The sequence below is a fragment of the Barbatula barbatula genome (genome assembly GCF_947034865.1).
Source record: "Barbatula barbatula genome assembly, chromosome: 9".
NCBI lineage: Eukaryota > Metazoa > Chordata > Actinopteri > Cypriniformes > Nemacheilidae > Barbatula > Barbatula barbatula.
Genome location: NC_136772.1, coordinates 3,270,255 through 3,286,155, shown reverse-complemented (window position 1 = coordinate 3,286,155; position 15,901 = coordinate 3,270,255). Strand labels below are relative to the sequence as shown.

At 37.9% G+C, this 15,901-nt stretch overlaps 2 protein-coding genes across 2 annotated transcripts in view; both read right to left on the bottom strand.

The window, feature by feature from the left end:
• Positions 1 to 10,654, bottom strand: part of cerkl (CERK like autophagy regulator) — a 46,738-nt gene extending 36,084 nt beyond the window's left edge. The window contains exon 1 of the mRNA XM_079464316.1: positions 10,154 to 10,654. Within this exon, the coding sequence (XP_079320442.1) occupies positions 10,154 to 10,502 (349 nt within the window). The 5' untranslated portion in view covers positions 10,503 to 10,654. The remainder of the gene's footprint in view (positions 1 to 10,153) is intronic.
• Positions 10,655 to 12,326: 1,672 nt separating this feature from the next.
• Positions 12,327 to 15,494, bottom strand: neurod1 (neuronal differentiation 1). The gene is made up of 2 exons (XM_079463846.1): positions 15,026 to 15,494; positions 12,327 to 14,339 (listed from the first exon to the last, which is right to left on the bottom strand). Exons 1-2 carry the CDS (start codon positions 15,215 to 15,217, stop codon positions 13,278 to 13,280), a joined length of 1,254 nt encoding a protein of 417 aa, XP_079319972.1. The 5' UTR covers positions 15,218 to 15,494; the 3' UTR covers positions 12,327 to 13,277.
• Positions 15,495 to 15,901: the final 407 nt, after the last annotated feature.

Genomic DNA, 15,901 nt, shown 5'->3' with positions numbered 1-15,901 from the left:
AACACACAAGGCATTTTAAATACATTTCATTTCTTGTCTTCTGCACCAAATTTAGCTTTTACGTTTGTTTTCACCATTGTTTGTCAAAACTGCACATTGAATTAATTTCTTCTTGTATCATATTACTTAAACTATCAGTCAAAGTATTGGAAGCACATACTCTTTCTTTCTTTATAATTTTTCCCTCTCATCAAATCCATAGAGTACAAATGTAAATCATCTACAATATATTAAAGCTGTGTTATATTTTAGCATCTTTAAAGTTGCCACCCAAAGTTGACTACAATTAGCAAAATCGTTCTCTCCTCATTTTATCATTTAGCTTCTTGTGGTCTCACAATGGGAAGCTCTTAAAGAGAAATGAAGGTTTTTTTAACAAAAGTTTTGTTTTGTTTTCTAGTTGGCAATATTTTTTACAAAAGTCTACAAAAGTAATTTCAGACTTTAATAATACACCAGCGTTTCAAACTATTGACCGATACTGTACAACAAACATATTCAACTGTATAAAATAATATAACATTTATAAAAGTACAATTTATAAAAGTAAAGTAAAGAAATGAAATGAAATGAAATGAAATGAAAATAAATACATAAATAAATAAATACATTCAATTAAATTCAATTCAATTAAACATTTTTATAAAAATATAAAAAAATATATAAATTAATTACAAAAAAATCTTAATTTTTTTTCTTTATTATAGATTTTACATTTGGCAGATGCATTTCGTGCATTTAAGGTTTATCAGTTCATGCATTTTGGAAATCAAACCCATGAATTTGGCATTGTGAGACACCAGTTGAGTTACAAGAACAATGTATATTTTTATAGGATGACTTGTATAAGTTTTTATCTGTTTTACCCTATAACTTTTTTATATACTTCTGATTGTTTCTTTTTAGCATACAGTTCATTATTCTTCTTAATATTCATTTGTTCACTTTTATTTTTGATTAAAGGAGGAGAGTAGCTAAAAAGAAAATGGATATCTCTTCCATCCTGACAACCAAACCAACCACTAAAATCAAGTTGTATTGACAACTGCCATTTCAGAGTTTTTCACTCTACACCTCTGTCTACGTATTAGGTTGCGAGCTTCTCGTACTCTCCTGACCCCCCGCTGTAAATGATAACCCATAGGCAAACTCCAATTAAAGCCCCGGCACTGAAATCTGTCTCCCAGCCTCAAGATGAACTAAGTTCTTTAAAGGGGAGCGTCTCTCCTCGTGTGAAAGCCTTTCTTGATGAGGAGCACCCTGAGCCGCACCTCCGCATTTCAGAACATTAACTACCTTCTCACATTACTGCGCAGGACACCCGTCGCCATCTGTTTGTACTCTGGCTTCTGCTCGAACTCCAATACACCTCCATCACCCTATTTATTTAACTGCGGAGCTTCGTTTCATTGTGGTCGCTCTACGAAACCCAGATTCAATTGAATTAGTGGAAATAGGAGATAATCTCTCCCTGCAAAGCTTTACATGAGACGAGGTGGCCCATGCTAAGGGCTGTGTACAGGAAGCTGTGAGAGAGGGAGGGTCCGGAGAGGTAGAGGGTTTGGGATAGAAAAAGGGGGGCTTCTTCCCTACTACATTACAGTAAGCTGGCGCCCTGTCCAAATCAATCTTGGCGCATCTGCCTGATGCTGACCGTAAACAGGATTAGAGAAGGATTTATCCGCTTGATGCTAATTGTGTTGCAGTTTTTGCACATGTCCACTCTTTGAGCGAGCACTTCTTTAATAGAGAGACTCCAAACCCTGCCCTTTTCAAGCCCTGCCTATCGGCGCGTGCACGCCGGTGGTCAGGTGGGTCCGGGCTCTCGTGTTTGAGGATTTGGCAATAGGACCCTATTAGTCCCCCCAATTAAGCACAGGAAAATTGAGTTTAAATGAGCTCCACACTACGCAGGAGCAATGAGATTTAGATTGAGATCATACATTTTGTAAAGAGAGAGATCTGCTGATCTGCTCATATACAGGCCACACGTTCTGAACTTTTGTTTTTGCTAATACTGTGTTCTCTCTATTTTTGGGAAGCCATACATATTTGCTTACGCAGACTTTTGTCTCTATTGTATTTTAGCCGCTTTAGAGCTCCACGGAGTTGCTAATCTATTTTTGTGGAAATCATGATGCAACTTTAACAACTGCATTCAATTGGAGGCCAAATGAATCTCTCGACGTGGCTTTGCTGATGCAATTAGAAAGCGAACGTTAAAATGAAATGTAAGCATGCAACAAAAAATTATGCTGGATAAGAAAAAAGACAAAAAAGTGTCTGATTGTTCCAGTTTTACTTATATTACAAACTTGCATTTCTTCTCTAAGAATACAAATTCATTTGACAAAAAAAACTTGACTAGAACATGATAATACCTTTAACAAGATTGTTTTAGCCCACGATAATCCTGTAGTGAAAATCTAATATTGTGACAAACCCTATCAATATTGAAGTACTTTCAGCTATATTGAACACATTTTCCTGCATTTTTTTGCTGTCTTGTTATTATTATTTCTTGTTATCATGCTTGGAATTTTGTTGCTTTAAGGTGCTTTGTTCTAGGAATATTAAATTAGAGTTTTATTCTATATACTGTAGATGGTTTCATCAGACCCACGCGTATGGCCCGAAGTTAACTTCCGGTCTGTGTTTGTTGATCGGTCTGGTATAGTGGCTGATAATCTAACTATTTATTTAATTTATATTAATATTTTATTGTATAATAATGTCATTAAATAAACAATTAGTTGAATTTTATTGTATATTAATTTAATTAAATAAACAATTTGTTGAATGGGTCGTAACTTTGTCTCATTTAAGTTAAACCAAGTAACGGTTCGTCTACTGGTAACCCAAAGTAATATCGCCCGGACATAATTTTAACTTGTCGACTAATGTAATGTTATTTATTTTGCTAGTTTTCAGAAATAATCTACTGGCACTCTATTCTTTGCCGATGTGTACCGTAACTTAAGTTTGGGCCACCGAAGAGTGCATGCGCCATAATGTTGCTTTCCTTCTATAAACACCTTATTTAAAATATATAAAAATATGTCGATTTTTCTTCTGAATGCCGTCACTCCTCTTTTATGTGCGAATAGGAATTGGAAGTAATATAATTACTCAAAGCTGGTCTTACAGAGGAGGATGAAGATGATTTCTTCTTCTGCTGCAGGGCACACAAGTTCACAAATAAGAAGGACCATATGTTCAGGGTCATTGGTCTAAAGGGGCTGCAAGGGGCCAAATCAATATGACACGTCTGGTAACACACGAGGTCATATAACACGGGGCTCTTCTGAAGCCTGACTATGGATCTGTCGTCTCCCGAGATCTCGTCGCTCTTATTGACAATTACATGCATCTCTGTGTGCACCCACTTAACACACAAACACACTTACACACTCCTCACACACACTGGCAGTCCATTTTTTTTATAATTTCAACAAAAGCAGCATGACAGTAAACTCTCAGATAAGTGTAGCAATTCTTTTTTGACTAGTGTTTAAAGAGTTCCCCCCATGAAAAAATCAATGTAGTTCAAAATCTAGATATTGAAAGTAGATATTTAGAAAAATGTCTCAGTGGTTTGGGTCCATGCAATGAATGACATGAGGTTGAATATTAGAAGAAGTGATCAAAAATAATCATCAATATAATCATTTGCTCAAACCTGTATGACTTTCTATTTTCCGCAGAACACAAAAGAAGATATTTTGAAGAATGTTGTGACTTGGCAACCATTCACTTACATTGGTTTTGTGTTCATTCAATTGAAGTGAATGGGTGTCGGTGCTGTTTGGTTACCAATTTTCTTCAAAATATCTTTTGTCTTGGGCGTAGGAAAGAAAATCATACCGGTTTGAAAAGACAAGAGTGTGAGTAAATGATTTTCATCTTTGAGTAAACGATCCCTTTAACGTGAAATATTGTTTGCCAACTATTTTACTTTCTCCTTATCAGGCATACTTTAGAGTGTAAAAATAAAGTAAACAATAAAATGTAATGTATTTGGCAACAATAACCATGTAGTGAAAATCTGATATTGAAACTAGTCATATGAAATGTTGAAATATTTTTTTACAGGTTTTCTACCACGTTTACAGGTTTTACTTTAAAAAGTAAAGCACTCGTATGAAAGTATTAAAAGTAACCCACAGTAGCTTTATCACTCCATCAAGAAAGTCTCACTCTCTAAGAAATGCCTGTTGTCAGAAAAGCATTTAATTTTGGGAAATTGGTAATTACCGATCCTGATCTGAACCTCACGAGGCAGATATCCAGAGAGCAGAAAACAAAGCAGGGAACGATGCCTCTGCGGTTCCCAGCTTGCCAAGTGTCATACTCTGGCGCACATGAGGTTGATTTCAGATGACAAGATGAGAACAGCCCTTCATTTGAAGCACAGTAAGACACAGGGAGATTAAATAAAACTGTGCACTCTTCTAGAAAACTTTATTGCTTCCAGATGGATACAAGCTTCCTCTCAGCACCGTTCCGGCAAATGTGAGAGGCAGGGGGCCATCGTCGTGTCATCGTGCAGCTAACGTATAGATGAAAAGAATCAATTCTGCACCAGGAGTGAGCTGTGCTGATAGACGTTGTTACAGTGTGATTTCAATATGCCGTCTGTCATCTGATGCCGTCTAGGCTTGTTAAGACAAACATCACTATTACTATCGCTATTGTGATGAAAACACACCTATAGTTCTTCGTATTACACTTAGAAATATCCTTCATATCCAAAATGTTGAGGTTTGTGTGCGTTTACTTTTTTAATACATCCGATGTGATTTTTGTCAATATTAGACGTTCCACATACGGAAAATATATCTTCAAATCTTGGCCGACATTGTTCTGTCTGGCGGAGGGTTTCTTTGTTTTCTCTTCTTATTACGTATTGTTGTTGATGTGTGCTGTGCTCTCGCAGAGGAAAGTAATACTGTGGTTTGAAAGGTTTCCAACTGCGGAAAGCTTGTGCCAGGTCAGCAAGCCACTCTTTGCCCCCATGTTGTGCAGGGCCATGTGGTTCCCAGCATGGCATCCGAGAGCATATTTTCCACCTGTGCCTGTAGAAGCCTGTGTGCCCAGACCCACACACTAAAACTCAATATTTACATTTTTATATTGCTGTTTTCAGGCCCCCAGGATGCAAACAAAGGAGCGTCTGTTTGTTCCCTGTGTGCAATTACACTTTGACACTGTATAAGCCTACTGCTATAGAAAAAGGTCACACGTCTGAACTTTGACTGTTTTCAGCTGATTGCCGTACATGGGACAATCTGCATGACAAATAGCGCTTTAAAGAAGCTGAAAACGTGAAGCTACTGTAGAAAAACATGGCATATGACTGTGTATAATATAGAATTATGTATTATAGTATATTGCTATATTGTTGCAACTCTCACTCTAATCTTTACACTCAAATTGTAAGTGTGATTTGTTGACCAATAAAGGAGAAAACACAAAATATACTAAATTTAAGATAGATTTGATTGATAACATTATTTGTTCATTTATCAAACATATAACATAAGCATGAACAGATATTGTGATAATACCGTAATCTCGGATTTTCGACCACAGTAACACGAAATGATAAAAAGAAACTGATACCGCCACAGGCCTAGTCACAATATTGACAAAAAACATGAATTTGACCAAAAGAAAAACTTTTTACTAACATGATAATACCGTTAACAAGATTGTTTTAGCCCAAGGGAGGGAAATCCTGTAGTGAAAATCTAATATTGTGACAAACCCTAGCTTTCAGCTATCAATATTGAAGTACTTTCAGCTATTTTGAACACATTTTACTGCATTTTCTTTACTGTCTTGTTATTATTTTCAAGCTTTGAATTTTGCTGCTTAAAAGTGCTCTTTATAGCTCAAAAGACTTTGAGTTCTCGGTTATGTATCATTTGTGTTTTAAAATTGTCTCATACGTCTCTCCTAAATTTCTTTGGAGAAACAAACACAAATATTTAATTGTTGACAGAGAAATGTACGTTTATGTGGCTAGCATAAATCAGATCAATTGTTCTTGAGGGAATGTCCATGAAAAACAGAAAAATCTGATCAGACGCATTGAGATTTCTTCAAAAACTCTCCTAGAGGCACATACTGTTTTTTCAATAAAATAATATGAGAACCAGGTTCTACATTTGATCTCCATCCAGTCTCATTGTTGTCTAGAAAAAAATGGCGAGACCTCATGTTGTTATTTTTCTTTCCTGCTGGTTTGCAGATGATGTATTTTTACCCTGTCGTTGAGCCCTTAATAGATACCCTCATGCTCAGATTTTACTTGTCAAAATTAATGCAGATTAATGCAGTTTTATGGCGCAATGAAAAACAGTCCATCACTCTTAAGATGTCGTGCGGTGAGGACCATAACCAGAGGCTCCTGCTCTGAGTCTCAGGTGTTGGTGAAGGAGCCGAGCATGTCTCAGCATAATGACTCATTATTGATGCTAATGATGTTCTGCTCATTATTTTTAAACAGGCTCTAGAAATAAACAATTATCATCACCCTCTTTTCATTACGCTCGCGGCCAAAATGTGTAAAAAACTGTGATCTACAAGACAGCACCAGCTCAAATAAGTAACATAACTTCATTAATGTGGCTTAATTGCTAAATTAATGTGAATTATTGTTATATATGTGAAGTCACAGGTTTTTTTATTTATTTTACGTTATGAAACAAGCGTGTACAGTTATTTATCAGCGAGTGGTGCGATGGCACTGATGTGGAGTGATGTCGCACTTCAGAATGATCTTGTCTCTGCCCAAAATCTTTCCATGGAGGACATGTATGGACGAAAAAATGTGCCCCTTCTGTCCCTCGATACTGTGAAATGGGATCAAATAACCTCAGTGGTGCAATTAGCCTCGGAAATCTGAGGCTGAGCCAGTCCGGCCGGTTTCATAAAGCTACACTGAGGCAGATGCTCCATCCTAACCGCAATGGTCAACCAAAGTCCTCAGAGTTCTGGGAAAAACAGGTCATTTTCAAAGATCTATTAGAACCGCAGCTTGTATATGGTAAACCGAAAGTAGAGCAAATAAATGACTGAAGTGATAGATCAATAAAGAAAATCAATGTTATACTGTATGTTTATTTTCAAATCGTATCTAATGTAGTAATATCTGAAAGATTTTAAAGATTCACCAAAAAGATAAAATTCTATCATCATTTATTTACCCTTTTGAGAAATGTCTCAGTGTTTTGTGTCCCTGTAGTCAACGGGAGTTCCCAACGTTCTTCAATATATCTTCTTTTGTGTTTTGCAGGAGAAAGAACGCCGTACAGGTTCGGAATGACTTGTGGGTAAGTAAGTGATAGTTTTTTGATGAACTATCCCTTTAAATGAGCATCTATATTGAACATATAAAGTAATTAGATTCTCTCATCATGTAAGAGAAAATCCCTACAATCCGATTATCCTCTTTTTTTTATTTGGAAGTTTAATCCGGCCCTATTTTGTCTGCAAAATTGCTTCCTATGGCTCAAGAAAAATGTAATGCTTGAAGGTTGGTGCTTCTCACTTGGTTGAAAACCAACAACACTTAGGAAAATAAAGTGAGACAGCTAATAAATGTTGATAACACACGTAAGAATTCAAAGTGCACACTTTGGTATCTTGAAAAATTTCTTCCCAGAATTCTAGAGGACATGTGCAGGATTGCTGGTCTCAGGACAAATGTATAATGTAAGTAGTAAATTACCCTTAGCCTACCATCACTGGCTAGAAAACTAGTTATGTTTTTGCCGTGATATTGTGTTGCAAAATTCCGTGCAAACAATGATGAGATTAGACTAAGTAAAAACACTCAATGTTCATATGCAAATTGGATCATTTACTTAAGCTGTTGTCTTCTGTTTTCTATTTTATGTAAAAAAAACAAAGCATACATTTGCACTCCGTGACTCAAGAGTTGAGTGTATACATTTACAAAGCCAAAGGTGAAAGCAACACATAACCCACTAGAGCGATCGAAAGGAACTGCACTGACTGGAGGCATATGAACTGCTCTGGCACCCAGATCAAATCACAGTGTTTGTACATTCAACAGACAAACTGAAGTGAAGCCAAGGCCAATGCTAAGCAAATTCAGGGTTCAAAAAGTCAAAGCCAGATCCCTTTGGCAAACAATCCAGCTCTCCAGTGGGCTTCCGCGCTTGTGCTTTAATGGGGCCAATTCGGTAGATCCTACGTTACATTTTTTAAAAGGTAAGCAAACTGGCATATTAACACTGGATGGGTCGATGTTGATGCAATGTAAGTCTTGGAAAGTGCATCATTCTGCAATCATTCTGGTCTCTAAAAATATAAGCTTGATGCATTATTTAAAGATCGGCCATGCGGTCAGCTCAGAAACTCAAGTCATTTCAATCCCATTCCCGTGCAGGATATTCTTCAGAAAATGTATTTTGGGATTGAAACTACACGATGGTAAGGGATGGCGGAACGTGACTTCCTTTAAAAAGGTCTACATATTTAAATATGCAACAATAAATTTGATCAGAGTTTTATCATATCAGTAGACAAGAAAGCAACAACACAAATTCTGCAAATAATCTGACATTAAGTAACGGTAGATGTAAACAGCGGTATCAATTCTTCAGCGATATCCAACGCACAGTGTTGTCATAGAAACAAGCTCCGAAATGCCACATCGCGATCATGTAACGTGATATTGTGTTTGTGTGATGGTTAATGTTTTCCAATCTCCTCTCTCAGCCGCCCGCATTGAGAGATCAGGGGCAACGTTCTGATCCTTTAGCAGAAAGAATCACATGAGCGTCAAATAGAGAAGGCTCATGTGCATATCAGGATCTCGCTGTCATTTTTTGGCATTTTCATGAGAACATTTGGGAAAGGCCATAGGGGGTTATTAGATGAATGCTCTCTGTGTAATGAGAGCTCTGGCTTAATAACATTAGCTTGGATCACAGATGAAAAGTACTGTCTATAAAGCTTAGGCTGACTGAAGCTCTCTTTCGCTCTGCAGAGCTCGTGCTTTTGAAGTGCTCGCGTGAAACTACAGCCAGAGAACAGGAACAAGAACATGCCTGAACTTCAAACTGCAGGGCGTTTCATTTTTCACATTCAGATTTGCTTAATGACCAAAGTTGCAACACACAACAGGAATCGCTGGGCTCTGCATAGTGTTCTTTTTTCTAAACTAAAACTATAAAGCAGCTTACATAAGATTAGTTGCATGTGCACCTTACGTTTCCGCATGAATCTGGCACAAATAAAGTGCATGTATCTGCCTACCTGTCAAATTATTTGTATAAATACTTACATGGGGGTGCAAGGTATAGTATTCAAATACAACGCAAACAGAAAAAAACAGAGGCCTGGTGTTTCACAGATATTGAATGAAATCAAATCCTCTTAAAAACTCATATGGTTATCTTCTTAGTGAAATGATGCAGATGGTAGTTTTGAGTATCATTTACTTGGACATTTGCTAACTGTCCATAAGACTGACAGATGCCCTACTTAAGGTGGTCACAACAGTCAGCCGGAGTCCATTACCAACACAGCTGTTACACATGAGTTTCTGGCAGAAGCCACATTACCCACTTTCCCCCTTTTTTCATTTGGATTGTTGTATTGTTGTTGTTTCTCTTATGCTCTTTGCTGGTAGTAGGGTTCCTTTAAGTAAAACGTGCAAATTGTCGGCCCCGTTGTAGTTGTTAAAACCAAAAAGATATATGCTAGATATAAACCAAGACAAATGTTAAAACATAAATGAGAAACTAATTGTTTTGTTATACCATTGTCTGATTATTTCAATCAATTCTAGTAGCCTATTACTTTTATGTAGCCTATTGTATAACAACCAGAGGTGGACATTATTTTTAATCCTCAGAGCATATTTGATACATTTTACTCCTCTGTCCCCTGTCGACATTAAAAATCCAATACTTTCTTTAAGAAGTTAACATTAAAAAAAGTACTTGAGTAAAAGTTAGAAAGTGAGTAAAACCTCTTATTGACCACATATGACCACTTATTGTACATATTCGTCACTATAAACACTTCAGTATTCGAGTGACGCAACCACTACACAGGAAGTAAACATGAGCAGCGAATAGTCGCCATGGAAACAGGCAAACAGTGCGCATCTCACCTGTAGGGGTCTCAGGTTCAATGGGGGTCCACGTTACCCTCCTCGCTGTGAGAACCACGTCGTGGCTTTTCTTGCCGATCTGGAAGATTCCTCGCAAAATCGGTTCATCCGCTTTATATTTCGTCTCTTTTTGCGCACGATCTCCATCCGCGCAAAAGCCGTCGTCGGTGGGTAACTGAGCGGCCGAGACGGATCGTTTTTCGCCCCGCTGTTGTTCGCTTTTCTTCTTCTTTGCCTTGACGCATTTTTCTGTCCCGCGTGGAGACACCGGTTGCGTCTCGTGCAACTCTTCCTGGCTCTCTGACCACTCGTGGAGAACATTTATCGATTTACTCGGGGATTCAAACATCGTGTGAATGTTTACGGGGCGAAAGCTCTCACGGCAATTCGTCTTTGTGTGTTAATTTACCGGCTCGGCGCGCTCGGTCTCTAGGCTCCACACACAGAAACTTCCTCGTTGCCATGCACCTCTTCAGCGCGCGCACCCGCCAGGCTTTCTTCACCGTGGGCGCGCTTCGTCCCGTCTGTGGTGCAGAATAGATATAAATTCACTAAATGTAATTATACTAAATAGACTAATATGTATTTAATGAAACATGAATGTACGATTATTTATGCATACGTCAGCCCTTAAGAAGAGCACCCATATTTTACCATAGATTGGCATTACCACAAATTGACCATTGTCTTACTACAGGAACCATGGATTAACTATGATATATGTAGTAAAACTATAGTAATACTAATGGTAATCAAAATAAACGTAGTTAACATACATTTAATATAATAAAACCTTTCCCACTAAACAATAAATACAATACGTGAAAAAGCCATATAGCACCTTGGACAGTTCCTTCTCTGTCCCAGTGGATGATTTCTCCCTCTCCGTTTTTCGAGATGCTGAAGGATTTGATAATATGTGCTACAGGTGCAATGTAAAGATGCACAAAATAGGAAGACAAGTTCTAAAGGAAGTTATATTTATATTACTGTAAGTTTAAAAGTAAGGTGAACTTTCTGGGACTTTTCTTTAGGGCTCTTTAATTTAACAGGCGAACAGTATAGATAGAAGTAAAAAAGCTGTTAAAAACATTTTAATTAATACATTTTGAGAAATACATTTTTTTGTTATCCAACTAAACAAATTTCGTCCAAAATGGTCATGCACCCATTTTTGTCAATACGAATGATTTAAATTCAAAGATCATTTCTGTGTTAGGGCATTGCAATAAGTCTCTTTCACCTATTGCTTTATCAGCATCCCTTAAAAAAATAACCATAGTTAGTAAACTTTTTTCCAAAGATCTACTGTGATGTTTGTAGTGGAATTGTGGTAAATTTAAAACAATCCTTAAAAAGGATGCTTAGTTCACTTTCACTATTAAAAAATCATGGTTCATTTTTCTACAGTATCTTTGTAACAAGGTGGAATTAAAATGTGAATTATTTAATTAACCTAATAAATTATTATAGTCGATACATTGCTCGGCTTTTACCGATGCGGTTCCAGACAATTGTGGAATAAAGACAACCAAACAAATTGTGAAGAAATTCATTGTTATCTATTTTGCTATATTAGATAATTCAGTGTATGCAGACATGTATTTTATATATGAAAATCTCTCTGTAAAATGCCATTTGGCAATTTCTGCGCTCCGGCGGAATATTGGCATAAAACGCCACGTGTCCTGTATAACAGTATAACGCCACGTGTCCTGTATAACAAATTTCTGCCACTCTTTGGTTATACATATACCTGTTAGTTTTCCGAATTTACTTTGGGGCAATATTTGCCCCCCTGCCAAAACACTTGCTTTTTTTCTTGCGGGTACCCGAAACGCTCGATACACTGGTTTAAGGTTTGTGATACTGGCACTGGATATAATTTAAGACAGAGTGCGATGCCTCTTTATAAGTATTTCCGGACAGGCGTATTAGAAATCTATTTTCAAAATGTAAGCTTGTTTTCAGCAGTCAAACCCACACTTTCATAAACTGAAAGCATTTGGTGTTACAATGGTTTTGTGACAATGTGAAGAAAGAAGTGTAAAATAATTGTGTTGTTTCTTCATATCTAAATACGCTACACACAACTATAAATAATGTATTCTTGTGAGTGTGATCGGTGGTTATGTAATGCATTATTGAAATATTCTACACAGATGACTATAATAATGGTAAAAAATGTGTTTTACTTAAATCTCTTGAGCTGATAAACACAAACACAACAGTCTCAACAAAACTAGAATAACTTAAAGCAAACCTTATTTTGGTTGCATATTTTTTGTTTGTTTTATTTGTTGTTCCATCGCAAACAGTAACATTTGAGTCGAAAATAAACGAATAGTTTGAGCAGACTAATTCAGTCCATTATTTATTTTCCATCTTAGAACGAGAGCCTCTCGTTCAGCATTTACACGGGGTCAATTTAAAAGGTGATAGTCAAGCTTATATGTACAACACTGAGCCTCTTCTAACACCAACATTTGTTTCCCAGCAGTCACGCAATTCGACATGGTCCACTGAAATGATAAAGAATGGCTGATTGTAAGCAGAACATAACTCAATTGCTAAGGCAACTTTACGTGTTTCTTAAGCACTTGCCTGCTGGTTATTACTAGATTGAGTAGTGTTTTATATAAACAAGGGATAAATCAGTTTATAAAACATTAACATGGGGCTTGCATGGAATGGTGCAGGGATTTATAAAAATGAACAATTCTATACAAAACCACAACAAAATAATTCAGTATGGGTTAGATAAGTAGTAAAATGTAATAGGTTGAAAAATATAGCAATCTCTATTAATTTCTATGATTGGCCCAGTATTCGATTAAAAATTGCATAGTTTCCAAATTATTGCTTGTGATTTTGTAGCATGGATAAGTAACACATTCTGAAGAAGGTCACGCCTATTCCCACCTGTGACCGCAACGTAGAAGCGCTATAGAATACATTACATAAGGTGAACGAGAATATAGGAATTCTCTTTTCTCCTAAAGGCAGTAACAACAATAAATACGTACATAAGATTAAGCATATAATGTTGTTGCTCTTTTGCATCGGCGATAACAGAATACCATGGCGAGCAATAATGACAAAGTCCCAAAAATGTTCACTAGAATCATGAATCGTGAAATATCGCGTTCAGCTGGGCGTTCATGACCCGCTCGTGATGAGAGTGACCTTCATAAGACATAATGTTGTCCATCGGTATATCACAGCGTTGCGTAGGGCCCGGGTAAAGAGACCCGTGTCCCTGCGCTCCGGCCATACCCGCCGCCTGATAGTGCATGGTAAAGGCGTAGTTCTTCTCGAATTCCGAGGAAGGCTCGTGTTTGAAGGAAAAGTTCCCATTGACGCTCAAAGGTGGGCTAAGCGGTCCATCAAACGAGGGACTAGTGCAGTCCGGGAGCGCGGTTTCAAAAAACGGCTCCAGTGCGCTCCCGTACGCGTGCGGCTTCACGTGAAAGATGTGAGAGCTGTCCATTGTACCGTAAGGAGGACTGGGAAGACCAGGCGTTTGATAGGAGTAGGGAAGAGCGGAAAAGGAAGCACTTGCTGTTTGCATATGAGGAGGCATCTCCTGACTCTGCTCGGGCAAAAAAGTTCTGGGGTTAAGTTGGAGACATCCTGCAACCAAATTGGTTGTGGGTTGCGACAAACCCTTGCACAAGGCCTGCACGAAAGACATCAAATCCGGACTTTTTCCCGACCTCAGGGTTTCAGAAAGGGCCCAAATGTAATTTTTGGCCAAACGGAGCGTTTCGATCTTGGACAGCTTCTGCGTTTTGGAGTAACACGGCACAATTTTGCGCAGACTCTCGAGCGCATCGTTGAGCCCGTGCATGCGGTTCCTTTCCCGGGCGTTTGCCTTAGCGCGTCTCATCTTAAATCTCTGCATCCGTGCTTTAGTCATCTTCTTCTTTTTGGGCCCTCGTCTTTTGGGCTTTGTGTCATCGCCGTCTTCTTCCTCTTCCTCCTCATCATCGTCATCCTCCTCATCAAGTCTGTTGAGTCCCACTTCGTCGTCGTCGTCCTCCATGTCTTTGTGCATGGGCTCGTTTATCTCCTCTACGGCTCGCTCGTCCTGGGCACTGCTGTGACACTTCTCCGTCCAGTTTGAGGTGCTTTGAGACTCAAGCATCATGCTTTCCTCGGTGAACGATTTCGTCATGTTGGAATTCTGCGAAGTAAAAGATGTAGCCTGTGAGTGAACCAGCAAAAACTGTGCCCTTTTACATTCATTTATCATCTCCCATCTCTTTTTTCTTTTATCGTTTTACAGAGGAGAGCAGCTCCATTCATAAGATAAGTATATATTTTTTCACAAATGTTTTTTGGAGAAATTCAACAACATAACCTGTGGATCTATAATTGCTGATTTTAAATTAAAATGAAGATATTAAGTTGAGGAGCGTTACGATGACGTCACCCAAATTTAGTAAGATGTAATATCAAAATGTTAAAAACTGCATTAAGTATGACTAAACTTGATATTTTTGCAATTTGACTCTCAAATATTTTTTTTATAACTAAAAAAAATCTACAAAGATTTTAGAATTTAAAGTAGTCTAGTCTTTAATAGTTTAATAACAGAAACTGGTTCTTTTGACACTCGTCAAAATATAGCTCTAGCATACAATATATAAATTAGAAATTCATACAAGATCTGATATTCTTTTATCTGTAACCTTTACTCGAAATGCATATCCAATTTTAATGCAACATATTGCGCTCTTTAAAATCAAACTTCCATTCAACTAGGTTTAAAGAAATGCTCTCATCATACGTAGCTAAACGCTCTTCGTGATATCTATTAAATGATAAATCAACACAGATATAAGAATGAGCATAAACATAAAAACATACCTCAGATTTGTTGAATGTTTTTGTTATGACCGTTTCATGCCCCTCGTGGTGTGGGAAGTCCTGCGGATTGTAGACTAATGTGGCTGCGCCGATGGGATGCTCTGGTTTTATAGCGGTGCTGCTGATGCTGGAAGATGCGAGTGGATGTCTGAGTCTGCCTCCACAATCCCACCCCGCGCCCGTGATTGGCATCTGGCCCCGCCCCTTCCCCCGGCACGCGCCATATGGCCGACTACGTCAGGAAAACGGCCTCAAGCGTCACGTGATCTCTTCCATTTGTATATGCCAGAGCTCCGTATTCCGTCCCTTTGTGGCCGAAAGAAAGTGGCCATCTGTCGCCAGTTAGAGACTCCGTGGACCTGTTTGTACCCGCAGGATGGATTAACCCTTTCAAGCGTGGGACACATTCAATCACGACCGTCTCTTCTGTCGACGAATCCCTTTGCATACGTGTGTGCTTCCTTGTCTTAATGCGCACAATTCTTTATGAGTGTTCATAAATTAGCTCATAATCACTTAATAGGTTTTGCCACTAATTATTATTATTAAGATTACAGGGAAAGCACTTAGGGACAATAGTGTAATGTCTAATGCAATGAAAAGTATAATTATTTTTATTATTATTATTATTAGCCTATTTGAAAATAATAAACACATTTGAATTTTGTGTGTTCACATTTGGCAAGTCGTAGACGAAATGACAGACATTACAATATTTATGTCTTTAACAAATTAAGAATTTTTGGATTGTTAAGGAAATGTTACGATTTTTGTCTCTAATCTTTCTCGTCATTTCTTTAGATTGCAATCTAGTAATATTGATTGTAAACATAAATTGCGAAGTCTGGCCCGAGACCCCGATAATGAGTCCCCCTC